The sequence below is a fragment of the Callospermophilus lateralis genome, chromosome 7 (assembly GCF_048772815.1).
Source record: "Callospermophilus lateralis isolate mCalLat2 chromosome 7, mCalLat2.hap1, whole genome shotgun sequence".
In the NCBI taxonomy this organism is placed as follows: domain Eukaryota; kingdom Metazoa; phylum Chordata; class Mammalia; order Rodentia; family Sciuridae; genus Callospermophilus; species Callospermophilus lateralis.
Window position 1 is genome coordinate 108,295,201 of NC_135311.1, and position 22,139 is coordinate 108,317,339.

Consider the following 22,139-nt stretch of genomic DNA (forward strand, 5'->3'; position numbering starts at 1 on the left):
GGCTCAAGCAATACTCCCGACTCACTCTCCCAAGAAGCTAACTAAGCCACGTGACACGATACCCAGCTGACACAGGTGTTTTAACTTGACTGTTTCAATGTGGGAATAATTTCATCCAATCTAAAAGCCAATTAAACATTAGCATCTCCCCGCTTCAAATAATTTTCCATCTTGACCATTATCCCGGTTGAGGACAGGACACAGTGCCTACTGAGCACCAAGTAATAAGAGAAAAAAAGCCTGACATCATGAGGTCATTTTGATACAGTCTCATCATGATCAGATACTCAGCTGGCCAATTTTTGGCAGCTGCTTTGGAGCCACTTGTAAAAATGCTTCTTCATAAAACCAATAAACAAGTCAGGGTGAGCCAAACACACAATTTTGTGTAAGTACTGATTGCTGAACTTACTCAGTGTCTTTCTCCCAGCACTTGGAAGCTTTTGGGACCAGGGCATGAGAAAGTTCAACCCAGAATCCTCAGAAAAATTGAAGAGCTTAGAAATTTGCAATGAAAAACTTAATATCTCAAACATATTTTGTATCAACAGACAGACAATTTTAAAACTATTTTGTTATAATAATTATTATTTTGCTATTGTCATTCTTTGGTCTGCTGACAAACACAATGCCCAAAGATGTAACCTACCTGTAACCAACTCTGATACCAGTCACAGGGGTCAGCATCTCTGAAAACTGGTTTGCTAGTGAAAAGATACATTTCCAAAGTTTGCATTGTGGCTTTAAATTCTTTTTTTTTTTTTTTAACTTTCTTCCTAAATGTGGTTATTCACCCAAATGAGGACATATAAGCTAATTACATGTATATTGCTTAATGGCTTTTGATTCTACTATGTAGAAGACAACCTGTAGAGTATATCTGTAACCACACTAAGTGTGGTGTGTTACTAGATTCCAGGCCAGAGGCCTGACGGGAAGGGCCCCCAAAATTAGGTCTAGCCATTTGCCCCAAAAACCAAATGGAAAAAGGAATAGTGAAAAGCAAAAGGGAATTTTAATCAATGAGGCCCTACAGGGAATAGGTGATCAGTGTCTCAGCCCTGCCTTTGGGAGAACTGACATGAACTCCCACATTATATAGATAATAGGACCAAAGTGTGCAGTCAAGCAATCTTGGTCATAGGGTGGTTTGGCTGATGATAATCTCAGAATTGGTCAGGCAGCCTTGTAGGCTGCAGTAAGAAAGTGGCTGTTACTTTGGAAGTAGTTTCCATTTATCATAAGATGCTTATTGATGAGACCTATTGTTCCTGGAATCCAAGGTGACTGACTCAGAACAAAGGGACAGATGCAAAACAGAGGCAGAGATACCAAGTTTTTTATTCTGCTTTGGGCTAACCACTGGGCACTTACAGGCCCAAGTGAGGAGCCAAAGTCCTTGTTACAGGTGGGTATGAAATGGTAATATACCTGGTAACTTGCCTCTGAAGATGGTTTCCTCTAATTGGTTAGACTGTCAAGGTCAGTGTTTAGAATGTATGGTTACTTCAAAATATATCATAAGTAAAACAATAATTCTCTGTCTGAAACAACTTCATACAAACAGAAATTTTCTGACTTATTACCTCCGTGTCTCCTCTAAATAAATAAGTAAACTTCTTCTTAGAATTGGGATTTAGGAAGGCAAGCCCATGAAAGAAAAACCTCCTTGAAGATGGACCTGAGAGAAGCAGGTTCTGCTCTGAAGAGCAAACACAGCAGGACTCCATAAAGGTCTGAGCCTAAGGGATGCTGGAGCTAGTATGGTTAGCCATGACCTTAAATTCAATTTCTTCCTTCAGCTCTCCCAACAGAAAGATGGTGGCCTTCAGGGCTTAATGAATTCCCATATGAATATCACCCATCCCAAGCACCCCTGGATCCAAGCAAATACTTATACTGGCCTCAGGGAAGAGGAAATAAAGGAATAGGTCATTAGGACCATTGTTTGCCTTTCTTCAGTGAAAGACAAAAAAAAAAAAAGAAAGATGGTTAGAATTAAGGAGTACTTAATTTAGGTGAAGATGCAGGTAGATTGGGGAGAACTGAAATAAGAATATATAAGTATGACTTAGGTTAATCAACATGAGACATCTGAAAATCTATGCATATCAGAGTTTTTTAGACAGAAAACTCCTGGAATATTTGAGCACTGGTTTGTGCGATTAGTACCTGTTTGAAGATGAAGACACAAAACTCCAGGGAAGAGATGATAACCTAGTTTGGCCTATTTCTTCAATTGCTATTATCTTCAAAAACCACTGGAATATTTGGCAACCACTATAATCACAAGGACAAAGCCATAAATCCACAAAAACCCTTCTGAGACCCACTGCCTGCTGTCAATTTCCCTCTCAAAGGCAAACAAATGATGCTTCCCACAGTAATGAAACAGGCTGCATGTGACTGAATCCAGATTACTACAACAACTACTTTTTTTTTTTTAACATACTACAAATTGAACCCAAGGGTACATTACCACTGAGCTATATTCTCAGTCATTTTTTATTTTGAGACTGGGTCTCACTAAGTTGCTGAGGTTGACCTTGAATATTCAATCCCCCGCCTTAGTTTCCAAATTGCTGGGATTACAGGGACGCACCACTGTGCCTGGCCCAGATTACTTCTTGAAGAAATGGGATAAAGTCGGGGTTGTGGATGTGGCTCAAGCGGTAGCGCACTCACCTGGCATGCGTGCAGCCCGGGTTCAATCCTCAGCACCACATACAGACAAAGATGTTGTGTCCACCAAATACTAAAAAATAAATACTAAAATTCTCTCTCTCTCACTCTTTCTTTAAAAAAAAAAAAAAAAAAAAAAAAAGAAATGGGATAAAGTCATGCTTCCCACCTAAGTCAAGATGCCCAAACATAATACACAGGGCAGAAAATTCTCCCAGGTCTGAATTCTGCTTTTGCCTTTTGAGAACCCACATGTTAAATATGATACTTCTTGATCTTTAATATGCTTAAGAGAACAGAAATCTGAGCCAGCAAATAGCAAAGGCCTTAGCACAAAATTTATTGGGATTATTTTACTAAATAACTTATACACATTCAACATCACAGAATGGAAATAATTTAAAGAAACACAACAACACAGTAAGGCTCAAATTAGGAACTTTCCAGAAACTAAAGAATGTCTTAGTGACTATATCTTTAACAAATGGAATGATCAAACTAGTGAAATCAGATGTATCTCAATCAACTACAAAATTCAATCTTGCCAACATATTTTTCTACTTAAAAGCAAACAAAAAACAAAGCTTCATAATTTAGTAATTACCATATTTCTTGGTTTCTATTCTCAAATGCCAAAGAAAGATACCTGATGAAAGGAGGCAAAACACCTAGTCTCAGCAGTCTTCAAAACTGTATGGATGCGCTCACAGTTGTTGGTATAAATATTTAGATTCCCACCTGACAGATTTATTTACTTGTGTGACTAGGAATGCTCTCAAAACCTTAGTCTTTACCTTTGCTTCACAATACAGTGGTATGATGAAACCATTAATAAAGGTCCTCTGTATTGGATGGATTAAAGTGTTAGAAAAAACTACAATCTCTTCCAAGAAACCAAGATTAATATCAATATAAATTTTGATGGCCAATATATTATATTATATTAAGGGATACTTTGTTTTCTAATGGCAAATATATTGAAAAATTTCTCATTAGTAAGTCAGTTTCATAATGTGCATAGAAATAAATGATTCTATTATAAGAATAGCCATTAACTCGTTCTCACTATTCCCAATAACTTTAAATATAAAATTTAATTATTAAAAAATTCCATGCCTTATTTAACCCTGTATACCAAGTAATTTAAGTCTTGAAAATGAAAAACATTTAAGAACTCTCTATTAAGAACTAAGGAGTCAGGCATGGTGCCACACACCTATAATCCCAGCTACAAAGGAGGCTGCCGCAGGAGGACTGCAAATTCAAGGCCAGCCAGGGCACCAACTGTGTCTCAAAATAAAAAATACAAAGGGCTGGGATGTAGCTCAGTGGTAGAATACTCCTGGGTTTAATCCCAAGTTGTACCACCACCAAAAAAAAAAAAAAAAAAGAGAGAAAGAGAAAGAGAGAGAGAGAGAGAGAGAGAGAGAGAGAGAGAGAGAGACCGACCATGGTTACTACTTAGCATTAGAGAAGGAGAAAAAAAATTCTCAGAGATTTTAAAGGAAGAATGGACTCGAGCCTTTTTAAAATTTTGTGCCTTTCAATGCTTCAATGTGATCTCCCTTCCCCACCCCAAAATTTACTAAACAAAATTAGCCAGGAAGGGAATCAAGCATTTGTAAGATAAATTTATTATTTTTCTGACCAAAGTGCAATGATTTTTAAAATCTTTTAAAATAAGTAACTATGAAAAAGTATTTCAGAAAATAAAATGCAAATGGGAACTTTAATCATTAGGTTGTTTTACAATTTATCTTATCCCTATATTTAGTCTCAAAAAAACAAAGACTTGGAAGAGTTGCTAAAATGAGAACTGAATCATTTTAGTATAAATCTAGCACATGCATTTCAAGGTTCCACTGCTATGAATTGTGTTAAGATCAGTTTACTAAATGAATAGCACTGTACAATTGAGCATAAAGAACACAAGCCATTAGATGTGATCCTTGCTCCATATCCTCAGATTATGTCAGAACAAAACTGACAATTCCTCCAGGCTCTGAACCCCTCCTGCCCCTAACCCAAACCCTGGAAGCCCTGACATACAACTTTGTGCAAGTTGAAGTAAATCAAAGCCTAAGTTTTCCCATCTTACTGTAGGAAATGGTCAGTTATTTCATAAATACTAAAACGCTGTTTGAATCCATTTTATGAGTTGTTTACCAAACACCTTGCAGAAGAACTAACTACACAAAATAATTCCTTTGAAATTTGGTCCACAAATTCAATTAAGAGGTTAGAAATTTAAAACCTGCAAGAAAAGAAGTGGGAATCCCTAATTCTAACATGTTGTAATTACTAAAGGGATGTACATGCATACTAAAAAATTTTGCTCACCGAAGGCACAAACTATAAAAAGGACAGTCATTAATAAAAACAAAGAACTAGCTGATACCCTTCTTTGTTTTGTGAGCACCATAATAACTAAGAAGTAATTAAACCTGAATTCACTGTCTACTCCTGTGACCAAAAACAAATCAAAAAGAAAAAAACACCATAAAAATTTACTTTGTCTTGTCTTACTATGTATTTTCTAGTCATTAATTGAGATGTAATTTTGAAGATTAAAATTGCCTTTAAAAGGGGTTGTAATAGCAGCTATCAAAGCAATATTCAAGCATGATTTCAAGGATGCTTTCAGGTTTAGAGTTAGCCTTCTTTGTCAAAAATCTTCACAACTTCATCAAAAACCTGCAAAGAAAAAAGAATAATTTTAAAACCAGAAGTGAAACACCATATAACATGTGCAAGGCCATGGATTCAGTTCACGGCATGGAGATGGCATGGGATGAAGAGTGGGCAAAACAGGGGGGACAAAAAAAAAAAAAAAAAACCCTACCATATAGATAAATTGTTATTAAAACCAATGTTACATTAATTTTTAAAATGGATCTATTTTTTAAAATCACATAATTTCTTAGGTTCATCTATTTCACTTTAAACATCATAAACATAAAATTACGAACATGTGCATTCAATTTTATTGATGCTTTTAGGATAAAACATAATTTTTTGTTTGTTTTTGCCATACTGGGTATAGAGCCGAGGGCACTCCACGAATAAGCCACATCCCCAGATGGGTTTGTTTTTTTTTGAGACAGGTCTCACTAAGCTGCCCAGGCTAGCCTCAAATTTGTAATCCTCCTGCCTGAGTCTCCAAAGTCATAAGATTACAGGTATGTATCACTTCAACCGACTCAAAACATACTTCTTGACAGGCTATCAATACTTTAGTAAAATGTAAACTGAAGTGGCTTATTTCCTTAGTTCTAATTCTAAAAAATAAAGTTTTCTTATGTATTACCTCTACAGAAAGTGTTAACAGATTTTTAAAAAGATTCACTGAATATTCTTCTTCTGGACCTTTCTATCTTATGAATATAAAAGAAAGGTGAGTCAAAGAATAAGAGAAAGAGCAATTAGTGAACTAAGAAACATTAGAAAATGTGCAGGCTCAAACAATTTAGAGATCACTGATTTATGAAGGCAGAGATGAGTTGTGGAAACCCTGCACCTTTGGAGCTATGTGTTCTGTGATGAAAAAGGAGAAGGCACTGTGGAGCTCTTGCACTAGATGACTTGCCAGTCACACTATAGATTTTTTTAAAAAATTAAATGATCCAAATCACAGCGATCAAAATACCAATGTTCCAGTGTTTAGGAAAAGAGATTTAGAATGAATAAACCACCCATTTCTCATGAAGAACAAATCTGAAGTTGTAAAACCTATTTTAGACCTGATATTCAAAAGAGAGAAAAACCTATTTTCTCATTGATTCTCAAGTGTCTTGAAAAGCAAATAAACTAATCTGTCATTAGTTTTTATTTTACTCCTGCCTACTTCTGAAGAAATAATCACATTTTCATTTGACTCTTTCTCAAAAACAGGCCAGGGACACTCACTTCATCAACAGACTTAGAAGCGTCTATTTTCTTGACTTTCCCCATTTCTTCATATAAGTCAATAATTGGCTTTGTTGACTGAAGGTAAGTTTGAATTCTGTAAAAGAAGCAAATATCATAAGATTCTAGGTATCTTCTTCCATGTTACAGAATGGCTCAGAGGACATTAGGCCCAACCCAAATGCCTCAGCATCCTCTCCTTACACAAGCCACTGCACCTGTATCAGCAGAACCTTTTAATTTAGTTTTCTACACTAAAACAGGACAGGAATTTAATTTGTCACTCAAGCTCCACACTGGGATTGAGATGGTTAAATGTAAAAACTGAAAAGTACCTCTTTTCCAAGCTCTCTCTGTTGTCATCACTCCTACCACTACTCTTTCCCCTCTCAAGACATCGTTCGATACAGATCTAAAAAGAGATATTTAAGTAAAAACGTTATTTAAAAAACAGAAAGATATGAGCTTGCCATTCTTTTAGCCTGAAAAGTTTGAAAAAACTACCAAAAATATCCTGCATTAAACCCAATGTGTCTAATTCATTAATCAATATGCAACTCTTTTTAAATTAAACATGTGGTACAATTTATATAAACTAGGTTAAATAAGTACAGAACATAATAAGAATTCATTCATGACTCAGTTTTTCCTGTGTATATTTTTTTTCAAACCGCAATAAAAAGAAGATCTGTATGTATATGGTTCCATCTCGGATATATTATTAACTTATTAGGTATGAATTACATGCCTCAAACTTGGTTTCATTTTTGCTTACTTTACAGTAATTCCATAAATATCCAAATATTTAAGAGTCAACATATTTGAATAAAGCATTTCTTGTTAATTGTGAATAAACATTTTTTAGTTATAAAGCTGTGGTAACATTCTAAAGTTAACTTTGAAGGATAAATGAAAACATATTTTGGGGGGTTAGAAGAAGAGTTACATTTAAAACAACTCAAAGGCTGCAGCAAGACTCTACCAAAGGCACATCTGTAACTCAATCTAAGAATAGCCAACTTCCTTTAAGGCAGTACTTTAGATTCTTATTCTTTCAGGCTGTTGGCATTAATTTAATGAAATTTATATCACAGCAGTTGTCAGACAGTCAGGCCTTTTAATTAAATAAGAAATTCATTTAGTTATTTAAAGGTATGTCTGGGCATGTTATTAGAAGTGAACTGGGCTATACTGCAGGTTTCTTTTAAAAAGAAAGCCTCCCTAACTTTCCAGAAAAGTCCCCCCCGTAAACAATACACTCTCTGAGAACACTGAATATTTTAAAAAATAGTAGTTCAGTTTCATTACATAACATCATGGTGCATGTCAATTCTCCCCCGCCCCTTTCTTTTGCAGTACTAGGATTGAACATAGGGATACTCTACCTTTTTTGTTTCTGTTTAAGTTTTTTTTTGAGACAAGGCCTCAGTTGCTCAGGCTGGCCTTGAACTGATGCCTCCATAGCAGAAATTACGTGTGTGCCACTGTACCCAGCCATGCATGGCAATTCTTAAATTTAAAAGAACTGATTCTTGTTATTGTGAAATTAAATCAAATTTTAGGTTCACCAAGCTGCTGATGTCAAGCAGCTGTTAATACTCCAACAGCAAGATAGTCCTGTTCTGTCCACCCAGTTAACCAACTGGAAAAATACTGATTAAAAAAAAAACAAAAACCCGCAAATAGAAATAAAATCACTTAGTTTTTCTCTTAATAGATGACAATCATTGCTTAAAGCTGATGTGGGCAGATAAAGATTTTCCTCTTACCTCATTATCACAGTCAAAAAACAGAACAAAAGATACATCTGCCTTCCCATCCATGGTCTTGTTCCAACCTTGAAGATTATCTTGATTTCTTGGAAATCCATCAATCAAGAATTTATTCTTCTCGGCATTGGCAGCCATGGTTTGATCCATTTCCTAAAGAAAAAAGATTTAGGTTTTAGTACTACATTAACAAATTTCTTAAGCAGAATAGTGGATCTGTGGGTGTTTTGTTATTGTTTTCATTTCCAGTTTTATATCCTCAAAACTTTTATTCAGGGGCTGGGGATGTGGCTCAAGTGATAGCGCGCTCGTCTGGCATGCGTGCGGCCCAGGTTCGATCCTCAGCACCACATACAAACAAAGATGTTGAGTCCTCCGATAACTAAAAAATAAATACTAAAAAAAAAAAATTCTCTCTAAAAAAAAAAAAAAAACAAAAAAAACTTTTATTCAATAGCTGTTGCTGTTCAAGTCTCAAGTCTTCAGTTTTGCAGATATCCCAATGAAACTGACATGGGTGCATTAAAATAGACTGGAAATAATCATCTAGAACTTATATATTATTGTTTATTAATATTATAATCACTATAACTGTCTTCTATTATATAATTATATATTATGTGCTATAAAATTGTATTACATATTATATACTACATTTAAGTTTTTATAGGGGTTCCACATCTGGGACAATGGGACAAAATGGGTTAGTAAAGGCTATCCTGCCTTCCTTTAGCAGCAGCTCTGTGAGTGCCAGAAAGCCCTGCTCTTTCATCAGAGCTGAGCAAGAGAGTGGCAGCTAAATCTTTATCCTCAATATTATATTTTCATTTCTTCTTTGTTTCTCTACTCTCCTCTTCTCTATTTAATTATTTTTCTGTGCAATGATGCAGACATCAGCTTAAATATTTGGTTCAAGTGAAGCAAGCATAATGGGGAAAAAAGAATCCTGCTTTCAGCCTCTACCAGAAAATTAAGAATGGGGTGAAATGAATCAGAAATGGACACATCAAAGGAATTGACAGACTTCTAAGGAAGAAAGAATATATATCAGGAAACAAGGATATATCGGGGACTAAAGACTCAAACTTCTCCAGATCTCAAGTTTATTTTGGTTCATAGTTTCAGGGGTCTCAGTCCACGGTCAATTGACTTCATCTCTCTGGTACTGAGGGGAGACAGAGCATCATGACAGAAGGCCAGGATGAAGGAAAATTTCTCACCTCAGGGTAAATGTTTTATCATTCTTGCAACTGTAGTTGTCATAGCAGGAACTATTTGCTTAATGCTGTATGTTGTTTGCATTAGTTATCATTATTATTTGTTTCCCCCTAAACACTCAGGGACACTGTTAAGTCCACAGTATAGAAACTCTACTACTTCAGATCCATACAATTAGATGGGTAAACACACAAACAGCATGAAAAAACAAGGGAACAAATCACCCCAAACAAAACAAAATACTTGCATAACAGAATCTTGTCGGGAGCCATTCTCGCACGTGACTGGGTGACTCCCGGTTAGGGTCTGAGGCGCTCTGGCTGTGTCGGAGCTTTCCCGGCCCTCTCCTGTTGAGAGAACCTGTCCGTGTGGGGGTGTAACTGACCACTGACCCCGGAGGCCCAATCACTGACCCTGACCTTGGAGTGCGGCCCCCCCCTTCAACCTTCATTGGATGGAATTATCCCCTGAATTTCTTGCTCCCCAATAAAAGGCTACTCCCTGGCGTGCTCTCTCTCTCTCTCTCCTGCTAGCCCTGAGTAATCCTTGCTGCCCTGCCGGCGGTTAGACGTGGGAACAAGAGAGGGGAGCCGTCTCGGACCTGGTCATAGAAAAAGGTAACTGAGTCTGTGTGTTTATTTCGATCTCTGCTAGCTAACTTTTATGCCAAGAACCTCATTAATGAAACCATTGCGCCGGCCGCATGGTAGAGAATCTATTGTAAGAAATGTCAGAGAAGGAGTTCAGAATGTTCATAGTTAAACTGATCTGCAAGGGAAAGGGTAATATAAGGAGTGAAATCAGAGAAAGTACAGGAAGTGAAAGATAATTTCAATAAAGAGAAATTTTTTAAAAAAAGATAAATCAAGAAGAAATTCTCAAAATGAGAGACTCAATAAACAAAATTAAAAATTCAATGGAAAGCATCACCAGCAGACTAGACCACTTGAAAAACAGAGTTTCAGGCAATGAGGACAAAATATATAATCTTGAAAATAAAGTTGACCATGTAAAAAAGATGTTAAAAGAACATGAATAGAATTTGCAAGAAATATGGGATGGCATGAAAAGACCAAATATAAGATTTATTAGGATAGATGAAGGCTCAGAAATATAAACCAAAGGAATACACAATCTTTTCAAATACATAATATCTGAAAATTTCACAAATCATAAGAATGAAATGGAAAATCAAATAGAGGAGGATTACAACAGACCCACACCAAGGCACATTACTATGAAAATGCCTAATATACAGAGTAATGATAGAATTTTAAAGCTGCCAGAGAAAAAACAACAGGTCACATTTAGAGGGAAACCAATACAGATCTCAGCTGATTTCTCAACTCAGACCCTCAAAGCTAGGAGGTATTGAGATAATGCATACCAAGCTCTGAAAGAAAATGAATGCCAGCCAAGAATACTATACCCAGCAAAATTAACTTCAGATTTGATGATTAAATAAAAATCTTCCATGACAAACAAAAGTTAAAAGAATTCACAACTAGAAAGCCCACAGTACAAAACATACTCAATAAAATTTTTCATGAAGAAGAAATGAAAAATAAAAGTGAAAACAAGCAAAAGGAGGAAATATACTAGAAGAAAATCAATCAAAAGAGAAACTAATACAAATTAAAAACCACAAATCCATAAAAATGACAGGGAATAAAAATCATTTCTCAATAATAACATTGAATGTAAATAGCTTAAGCTTATTAATCAAAGGACATCGACTGGCAGATTGATTAAAAAACAAGACTCAACAATATGCTGTCTCCTCCAAAAAGCTCATCTCATAGGCAAAGTCATCCACACACTGAAGGTAAAAGGATGGGAAAAAACATCATTCTCATATATCTCGTAAACAAGCAGGGGGTTTCTAGCCTTTTATCAGATAAAGTGGACTTCAAGCCAAAGCTAATCAGAAGGAACAAAGAAGGTCATTTCATGCTGTTTAAGGAAAAAATACATCAATAAGACATAACAATTGTAAATATTTATGCCACAAACAATGGAGCATCTACATACATCAAACAAAACCATTTTCAATTTCAAGAAGCAAATAGATCACAACACAATAATACTGAGTGACTTTAATGCACCTCTCACCACTAGACAGAGTCTCCAAACAAAAACTAAATGAAGAAGATATACAACTAAAAAATACAAATAATTTAGACTTAATAGACATGTATAGAATATTTCATCCATCAATGACTGAATATACTTTCTTCGCAGCAGCACACGAATCCTTCTTTAAAATAGACCATATCTTAAGCCACAAAGCAACTTTTGGCAAATCTAAAAACAGAGAAGAGAAATATCATACCTTGCATTCTATCAGATCATAATGGAATGAAATTAGTAATCAACGATAAAATAAAAAATGAAATACACTAACACCTGGACTCTAAATAATACATTATTTAATGACCAATGGATAGCAGAAGAAACTAGCAATGAAATTAAAAAAATAGAAAGTCACCAAATAACTAATTTAACATTACATCTCAAAGCCCTAGAAAAAGAACAAATCAACACTAAAAGCAGAAGTGAGGAAATGATTGAAATCAGAGCCAATATCAATAAAACAATCAAAAAATTCAAAAAATCAACAAAATAAATGCTAACTAAGAGAAAGAAGGAAAAAACTCAAATTACTAAACTTCATGATGAAAAAGGAAATATCACTATGGATACTGAAATATAAATGATAATCAGAAATATAAATGATAATCAGAAACTATTTTGAAAATTTATACTCCAATAAAATAGAAAATCTTGAAGACATCAACAAATTTCTGGAGACATATATATATAACCTATCCAAATTGAATCAGGAGGACACAGAAAATTTAAACAGATCAATTTCAAGCAATGACATTGAAGATGCCATCAAAAGCCTACCAACAAAGAAAACTCCAGGACCAGACAGATTCTCAGCCGAGTTCTACCAAAGCTTCAAAGAAGAACTAACACCAATCTTCCTCAAATTATTCCATGAAAAAGAAAAGGAGGGAACCTTTCCAAACTCATTCTATGAAGCTAGCATCACTCTGATGCCAAAACAAGACAAAGACACATCAAGGAAAGAAAACTTTAAACCCATATCCCTGGTAAACAAAGAGGAAAAAATTCTTAATAAAATACTACAAATTGCATACAAAAACATGTTAAAAATATAGTGCACCATGATCAAATGAGGTTCATTAAGGGGTGCAAGGTTGGCTCAACATACAGAAATCAATAAACAATTCAACACATCAGTAGACTTAAAGACAATAATCATATAATCATCTCAATAGGTGCTGAAAAAGCACTTGACAAAATATAGCATCCATTCATGTTCAAAACACTAGGAAAACTAGGGAATATACATTACAATTGTAAAAGCTATATATGTTAAACCCAAGGCCAACATTCTAAATGGAGAAAAATTGAAAACATTGCCTCTAAAAACTGGAACAAGACAGGAACACTCTCTTTCACCATTCCTGTTCAACAGAGAAATTAAAAGGATACAAATAGGAAAAGAAGAGCTCCAACTATCCCTATTTGCCAACAACATGGTTCCATATTTAGAAGACCCCAAAACCTCCAGAAAACTTCTAGAACTCATAAACAAATTCAGCAAAGTAGTAGGATATAAAATTAAGACCCATAAGTCAATTGTGTTCCTATACACCAATGATGATCAGCTGAAAGAGAAATTAGGAAAACCATTCCATTCACAATAGCCTCAAAATAAATGAATAAATGAATAAATAAAATATTTGGGAATCAATCTAACAAAAAGGTGAAAGACCTCTACAATGAAAACTACAGAAAACTAAAGAAAGAAACTGAGGACAATGTGAGAAGATGGAAAGATCTCCCATGTTTGTGGATAGGCAGAATTAATATTGTCAAAATAGCCATACTACCAAAAGTGCTATGCAGATTTAATGAAATTCCTATTAAAATTCCATTGACATTCTTCATAGAAATAGAAAAAGCAATCATGAAAATCAATCGGAAAAATAAGGGGCCCAGAATAGCCAAAGCAATCCTTGGTAAGAAAAGTGATGCAGGGGCTGGGGTTGTGGCTCATCGGTAGAGCACTCACCAAGCACCTGCAAGGCCCTGGTTTCAATCATCAGCACCACATAAAAATAAATAAAATGAAAGTATTGTGTCCAACTACAACTAAAAAATAAATATTAAAAAAAAAGAGAAGTGATGCAGGAAGCATCACAATACCAGACCTTAAATTATACTACAGAGCTATTGGCACAAAAACAGACATGAATACCAATGGAAGAGAATAGAAGACACAGAGACAAACCCACATAAATACAGTTATCTCATACTAGACAAAGGTGCCATAAACATACATTGGAGAAAAGATAGCTTCTTCAACAAATGGTGCTGGGAAAACTGGAAATACATATGTAGTAGAATGAAATTAAACCCCATCTCTCACCTAGCACAAAACTCAACTCTAAGTTGATCAAGGACCTAAGCATTAGATCAGAAACCCTGAGCCCACTAAAAGAAAAACTAGGCCCAACTCTCCATCATGTCTTCTTAGGAATTGACTTTCTCAAGACTCCCAAATCACAAGAAATAAAATCGAGAATCAGTAAATAGGATGGTATCAAACTAAAAAGCTTCACAGCAAAGGAAACAATCAAGAATGTGAACAGAGAGCCTATAGAATGCAGAGAAAATCTTTACCACCTGAACCTCAGAGCATTAATCTTCAGGATAAATAAAGAAGTCAAAAAACTTACCCCCCCCCAAAAAAAATAATCCTACCAATAATTAAGTAAAGGAACTAAACAGGCACTTCACAGAAGAAGAAATATGAATGGTCAACAAATATAGCAATTAGAGAAATGTGAATTAAAACTATACTGAGATTCCATTTAATTCCATTCAGAATGGCAATTATCAAGAATATAAGTAACAATAAATGTTGGCCAGCATGTGGGGGAAAAGGTACACTCATACATTGCTGGTGGGACTGCAAACTGTGGCAACCACTATGAAAAGCAGTATGGAGAGTCCTCAGAATACTTGGAATGGAACCACCATTTGACCCCATTTTCCCGCTCCTCAAATTATACCCAAAGGACTTGGGTCAAGGGGTAAGAAAAGAGAAGAGGGAAAAGAAGAAAGAGAAATGGAAAACAGAACAACTGTTTGTATGTTGCAAAGGAAAGGCTCAAGTATGTACACACAGATTGTTAAGTTGAGGTATACAGCTGTTCAATTTCTTCCCAAGGGAAAGTAGAGTTTCCAGTTCCGCCATTCTCAAACATCATGACTACCTTCCACATGCAAGGAATTCAACACTTCTACTGTTCCACTACTCCAAAAAGGGTGGATTTAATTTGCTTCCTTGCTGCTCTGAACTGGTTGGCATTTCTGCTCCTTACCCTCTTTAATAAACTGATGGTTATCTCAACCGGTACAATCTTTCCATCTTTAATGTACTTTTCAATGAGTTCACCATACTGTGAATCTGGGTTCTTCCTTTCATCACGAAGAAGTTCTCCTGCAGAGAGGTGTGTGTAGCCATATTTCTAAAGAAACAACAAAAAGGAAAAAACTCAAAATTCATTCAAACCCAGTAGTAGGACTATACATTTTTTATTCTAACTTTCAACAATAAACAAGTTTTGCTTGTATATTAATAAAAAAATTTGAGATTTCATATACTCCAGTGGGATTACTAATAAGTATCCTTACCCTTCATAAACATGTGTGTAAACATAAAATCATTCCCAAATTTATCTTAAATGTTCAAGGCATTAGTACCTCATTATACTCCTGCACAAACACAACCCAAGCTTAAGTACTATAAATACTGTTCAAAGAAAAGTCTAACAGAAATTTATATGAATCAAGACAAAACATCAAAAATCTTACGACTTGGCTACACCTACCTTCTATAAAAATTTCTGCTTTCTTAAACTTGAAATGTCTAAATTGGGGGTGGGGAGTGTGGCTAGGGGTCAAGACCCTAGCACATATAAAGCCCTTGTGTTCCATCCCTAGTATACACGCCCCCCAAAAGCCTAAATTAAACATCACCATTTATAAAATTCATTCCATTTGTTTTTCCTTTAATAGTAAATAGCATAAGATCTACCTTCCCCACAAAATCACCTTTCCTGACCACTCTGGAGAGTGCTCACATAATCAAATGTGCCTGAAAGTATCAATGTCTCTCTACCTAGACCACTCCTATCATGCCCCAAAGTCCATTTTCTAGCTTTCTACTTGTGATAAGAAGTCTCATTTGTAAAGTGGGAATACAGAAACCGACTTTTCAAGTTTGTAGGTATAATTAAATGCGACAATGCACATAAATTGTCTACTACTATTTGGGCATAAAAGCCATTCAATTACATTCTTGTTATCATGAAGATATTTACCTTATCTTTTCATATAATACACAGTCATGCACTGCATAACAATGTTTCTGTCAATGATGATTCACTATATATGATGGTACATAGGATTATAATGGAGTAAAAAATTTTTATTGCTTAGTGATACCATAGCTGACAAGTTGTAGCACAATGTATTACTCACATAACATTGGCAATGCTGGCATAAAAAAAAAACCCAAAGTGTTGCCACTCATATAAAAGTATAGTACGTGCAATTATGTATAGTTCATACTTCTTGATAATAATAAACAATATTACTGGTTTATATATTTCCTATACTTTTTATAATTTAGAGTGCGTTCCTTCTATTTATTGAAAAATTGGTGCACACCCATAGTCCCAGTGGCATGGGAAGCTAAGGCAAGAGGATCATGAGTTCAAAGCCAGCCTCACAAAAGCAAGGCACTAAGCAACTCAGTGAGACCCGGTCTCTAAATAAAATACAAAATAGGGCTGGGAATGTAGTTCAGTGTTTAAGCACCCTGAGGTTAATCCCAGTATCCACCCTCCCCGCCAAAAAACACCTGTTTATGACATGTTCCCAGCATCAGCCTCAAACATCTCAGGCTTACTGTGTCTACTGACTGCATCAAGAGGCCATATTGAGTAACTACCCTAAATCATGCAGGTAGGTGAAAGTGCACTCGGTGGTGCTCAAACAACAAAATGCCTAATGGCACATTTCTCAGACCTTATTCCTATCAATAAGGAATATATGACTTAATGACAAAGATACCTCTGAGAAATGTGTCATCAGATGATTTTTGTTGTTGTGTGAACATCAGTGTATACTTACACAAACTAAGACAGCTACAAAGCCTTACTTTAGTGATATATCTTATGGCACCAAATCATACATGTAGCCAGTGGTTGACTGAAGTGTTTTTATACAATGCACATATGTTTTATATATATATAGAAAGAGACAGACAGACAGACACTTACTTTAATGGGTTTTGACAAAAAAACTAAAGGAGCTTAAGTGAAGCAACAGATATGAGTATCTTATAAAAGGTCAACAGTACAGTATTATTATTATGGCATAGATATTTATTATTCAGGACTTAGAAATCATATATTTGGTCAGGGTATAAGATGACAGTTAAGCTAAGTCCCTTAAGATGCTATATTATATTGCCATTTCCCCTTGGGTTAAATGAGAAAACAATACAATGTAAGAAATAATTCTGAGTAATGAAAAATAAAGACGTTGTGTCCACCTATAACTAAGAAATTTAAAAAAATATTAGTTGCACCAACCAACATCCCAAATTCTTTAAGATTTCCAATATAGATTTTTATCTTATCTATGATAAATACTTGGATAATTTAAATGTTATATTAAATTTCCATGTGAAGATTTGAGATAGCCCACACTATTATCCATCTTTTAAACTGTTTGATTTCTCATTTTATAAAAAACAGCTCTTTCAATTATCCAGGATATGGTGAGCTTTGTTTTGTTTAAGTGGTTTTTTTTGTTGTTGTTGTTGTTGTTGTTGTTGTTGTTGTTGTTTTAACAGTTCTGGAAATCAAACACAAGGACTCATGAACACCAGGCAGGTGCTTTACCAAGGAGCTATATCCCCAGTCCAAGGGTCATTTTATTTATTTATTTTTTGAATGGCAGAAGCCATACTGTTTACCTTTTTCCTACTTTCCAAAATTCTTGGTTAAGCTTGTTCTTGCTTACTAAATAAATAGTAAGCTAGCAGTACAGTGGTCAATAAAGGAAAACAAACTCTGAACAGATTATTTGCTGACTTAACTTGGGTATAAAGCTAAATGAGAACAAACAAAAACCTTAATATCATCCCTGTCTCTTAGTCATATAAGTCCTTCCACTAGAAGAAATGACCAAAAAGTGATATCTAATTACTACAATTAGTATTTTTATTGAAAAACCACATTTACATGAAATAGAAATACAAAGTTGTTTAATTATTTAAACTTATTTTTAAATTATTTCACATCATTTATAAATGCCTATTTGGATCGCTGAGTATAGGCAAACTTCTGAAAGCTGTTTAAAGAAAAGGACTTTATTTAAAAAATGAGGCATGACCTACTTTCCCACCTACTATGTACAATTTTCAAAGAGCACAATGTAACTGCTGTCCACAAAATTTTATAGCAGCTTCATTTCCCACTGTTTATTTTGGCTACTACTTGGCAGTCTCCTCTTGCTGGGATCTAGTGATTACAGCATATGGTAATATTGAATAAATGCAGAGACAAACAGTATCAAACAATGGCAAACACTCAGTGAAAACATCAATGATACAGATTGCTTTACAATCTCTGCTGTATGAAAAACATGTACATTTAGAAGCCTAGCTAGTAATTTAGAAATTAGTATACTGTTTGTTTCCTGACACAGGAGAGCCCAAATTTGCAAGCTTTATATTGCATTAAAATGGGGTTTGGCACTATAACACTATTTTTTAAAAAATAGAAACCAGTAAACTATAGATATATATATAAATGATATTATAAAAGAGAATTTTATGGTTTATCAAAGAGAAAATAACCTGACCTGCAAGGTAATTTAAACTATGTTATGTTAAACCTATACAAGTGTCTTTCAACTTCTCATCCACATTCCATTTTTTAAAATTCTCTTACCAGATACCTTTTCATATTATATTCTTCTTAAGGATTTTGTTGAAGTTATCCTCTTACCACAGAGTTGCAACAGCAACAAAAAAGGAATGATCACTTACATACTAGTTATTATGGCATTTTAATAACAGCTAAACTCTTGTGGGTATATTTTCAAAACATTCTGTTGTTATTAAGTAATCACTGATGCCAATTTTTAGGAAAGCAAGAATGGACATTTTCCAACCTTTACCAAAACTTTTTTACATCCTGAGACTTTCTAGCAATTAAAACCTAGTGGGTCACTAACTACAGTCTTAAGGGTTACATTCACAGCCACAGCACCTTATAAATACTGTAACGGACAATAACTACAATTACCAGCTACCAGTCAATTGAAAAGTAGTAGTTTTCTAGTGACAAATACATAAACTTAGAAATCATATATTAGGTCAGGGAATAGGATGACAGTTAAGCTAAGTCCCTTAAGATGCTATATTATATTGCCATTTCCCCTTGGGTAAAATGAGAAAACAATACAGTGTAATAAATAATTTATTTAGTGTAACTGTCTATATTTTTTATTTTCATTTTTTCCTTAAAGAAGTTGAAAAACTCAGGGCTCAGGATATAGCTCAGTTGGTAGAGTGCTTGCCTCGCATGCACAAGGCCCTGGGTTTGACCCTCAGCATCACAAAAACAAAACAAAACAAAAGCAACTAATGAAGAAGCTGAATAACTCAACCACTTTCATGAATCTCACACTAAGATCTGGAGGGAGCAAAAGGAATCATGTTCAACAAGTACAAAAACATTCTGTTTTACAGCAACTATGCAAATGCTGCCAATATAGCATCAAATATCAAACCATCTTTTGTGTTTGTTTGTTTTTTGTTTTTGGTACTGAGGAATGAACCCAGGGGCACTTAACCACTAAGCCACATTCACAGTCCCTTTTATATGTTTTAATTTTGAGACAGAGTCTCATTAAGTTGCTTAGGCCCTCCCTAAGCTGCTGAAGCTAGCTTTGAACTTGCAATCCTCCTGCTTCAGCCTACTGAGCCACTGGGATTACAGGCATGCACACCGTGCCTGGCTCAAACGACTTGATTAATCTGGAGACCAATATAGCTCAGTAGTACAGCATTTCCCGAGCACGCACAGGGTCCTGGGTTTGATCCCCAACACCACATACAAAAATTATTATGGGCTGGGGTTGTGGTTCAGCAGTAGAGCGCCCACCTAGCATCTGTGAGGCCCTGGGTTCAACCCTTAGCACCTCATAAAAATAAATAAATAAAATAAAGGTATTGTCACCAACTACAACTAAAAAAAAAAATATTTTTAAAAAAATCAGATTATGTAGTTCTATGTGAACAATAAAAATAAAAATGTTCAACATACAAATGATGCATAAATAGCAAGTTCCTAAATGTACACAGAAGGAAGGAAGCAGAAATACTAGATACAAATATATTTTTAAAGCAACGGAGTAAAATGTTTTAATTTTGTTTTACAACCACATTTAAAAACTTTATTAACTAGTTTCAACAAGAAAACAAGTGAATATATCTACAAACATGAACTGCATTCCCCCAACAGCAGGTGGGGTAGAGTTAGGCTCAGGGTATTCCCTTAGAGAACTGGAAAAGCTGAATGAAGGAACAGCAAACAGTGACCCAAGTGTATCACTTTAGCTTAAGCATGAGGCCTCACATACTGGAGATCATACTAACAGGTTCATGTAGTCCAGTATCAAGTCATCCAAAGCAAGGTTATGCTCACTCAGCAGGGGTTTATCCATCAGCACTCTGTGGAGCTCCATGCATAGGAGACATTGTGGACATAGCAAATCAAAACTACTATGTGTCTTTTAAATGAACATCTATGAAGTATTTAAGACCAAGTTTACTTTGTATTCTCTTTAAGATTAGTGAACCTTAAAATCCATATGTTGGGGCTGCCAGGATCCCCAGACCCGCAAGCCAGTAGTGGACAGACAGATGGTCCTATTGCTCCTGATCTTAAGGTCCATCTCTTCCTCTCATTTTTGCTTTTCTACTCAGGTTGTGCCTGCCTCATCTCTTGGTAGGAGCAGGCTTAGGTGAAGACAAAGGTTAAGAGGCAACATCAAGGGCTGGTGTTGTAGCTCAGTGGTGTAGCACTTGCCTAACAGGTGTGAGGCACTGGGTTCAAGTCTCAGAACTGCACATAAATAAATATAATAAAGGTCCATCAACAACTAAAAAAATAATTTAAAAAAAAAGAGGCAATGTCAAAGCCCATATGAAGCTCTGAACTCCATCAGAGTTCCTCAAACCCCTCAAAGACTATCTTGAATGGCCTTACCTCGCTGGGGATACCTATTATTATAAGTGTTGTCAGACAAGAAGACGAGCACAATGGAGATTTTTAAAAAATATTTATTTTTCTTAGCTGTAGTTGGACACAATACCTTTGTTTTGTTTACTTATTTTTATGTGGTGCTGAGGACTGAACACAGGGCCTCGAACGTGCTAAGCGAGCACTCAATCAAGCACTCAACCACAAACCCAGCCCCCACAATGGAGATTGAGAGTTTGTTTGAAAAGCTCTTTATCAAGTCACTCCCTGACCTGAAACCTTTTAGTGACTCTCCTTTGCTACTACATAAAATCCAAAGTCTGGTCTTTCCAGAGCCAGACTATGTTTAAATCTTGAACTTTCCACTCATTAGCCATGTGATCTTAGAAAGGATCTGTGATCTCCTTATTTCCCCTTCTGGAAAATGGAAAAAATAGTACTGGCCTATACTGAACATGTTATATGTAAGGCACCAGTTTTTTGGCTTTTGTTTTTTGGAGGTTTGGGGTTTTTGGTTTTCTTTCGCTTTTTGCTCCCAGGGACGGAACCCCTAGGTGCTTAACCACTGAGCCACATCCCCAGCCCTTTATTTTTATTTTTTTTTTTTACTTTTGAGACACGTTCTCACTAAGTTACTTAGGGTCTTGCTAAATTGCTGAGGCTAGCTTTGAATTTGCAATCCTCCTGCTTCAGCCTCCCGAGCTGCTGGGATTATAGGCATGTGCCACCACACGCAGCTATATAAGATTATCTTTGTCACTCATGATCCACATGCTCAGAGTTTATCTCTTCCAGACTCATAGAATGTCCCACCATAGGGCATGGAATTTGGCATCCCATGTAGCCACAGCAACCTTGAAGTTGTAGGGCAATTAATACTCACAGAGGAAAATTTTGACTAATGGGAAATGGGAGGTAGGAGAAAGCCATGCAGATGAATTCTGCCTTCTCTCCCTTCCATGAATTGCTGTAAGGCATTATTTCTCCCATACAGCCAAGTCTCTGGGGAGATTCCCAAGTAGGCAGGGCATATGCATGCTGGGCCTCTTCAAGGCTTGTCATGAAGCAGTGTCCAGCTTGGAAACAATCACTGCATTACCTACCATTCACCCCTGCCTTGCTTCCATTTTCTCACCACTAATGCTTTGGGTTTATACCTCCAAAATAAAATATCAGC

General features: G+C 35.7%; 1 protein-coding gene across 2 annotated transcripts in view; it reads right to left on the reverse strand.

Annotated features, from left to right (window-relative positions):
- Window positions 1-2,998: 2,998 nt before the first annotated feature.
- Window positions 2,999-22,139, reverse strand: part of Cmpk1 (cytidine/uridine monophosphate kinase 1) — a 35,141-nt gene continuing 16,000 nt past the window's right edge. Inside the window, exons 2-6 of one of the 2 annotated variants that reach the window (XM_076860449.2) lie at window positions 14,999-15,145; window positions 8,358-8,510; window positions 6,924-7,000; window positions 6,589-6,685; window positions 2,999-5,376 (exon numbers count right to left, since the gene is read on the reverse strand). In XM_076860449.2, the coding sequence (XP_076716564.1) occupies window positions 5,335-5,376; window positions 6,589-6,685; window positions 6,924-7,000; window positions 8,358-8,510; window positions 14,999-15,145 (516 nt within the window). In that variant the 3' untranslated portion in view covers window positions 2,999-5,334. Of the gene's footprint in view, window positions 5,377-6,588; window positions 6,686-6,923; window positions 7,001-8,357; window positions 8,511-9,822; window positions 10,042-14,998; window positions 15,146-22,139 lie in introns of those variants that run through there. The other variant, XM_076860450.2, reaches the window with a different exon arrangement.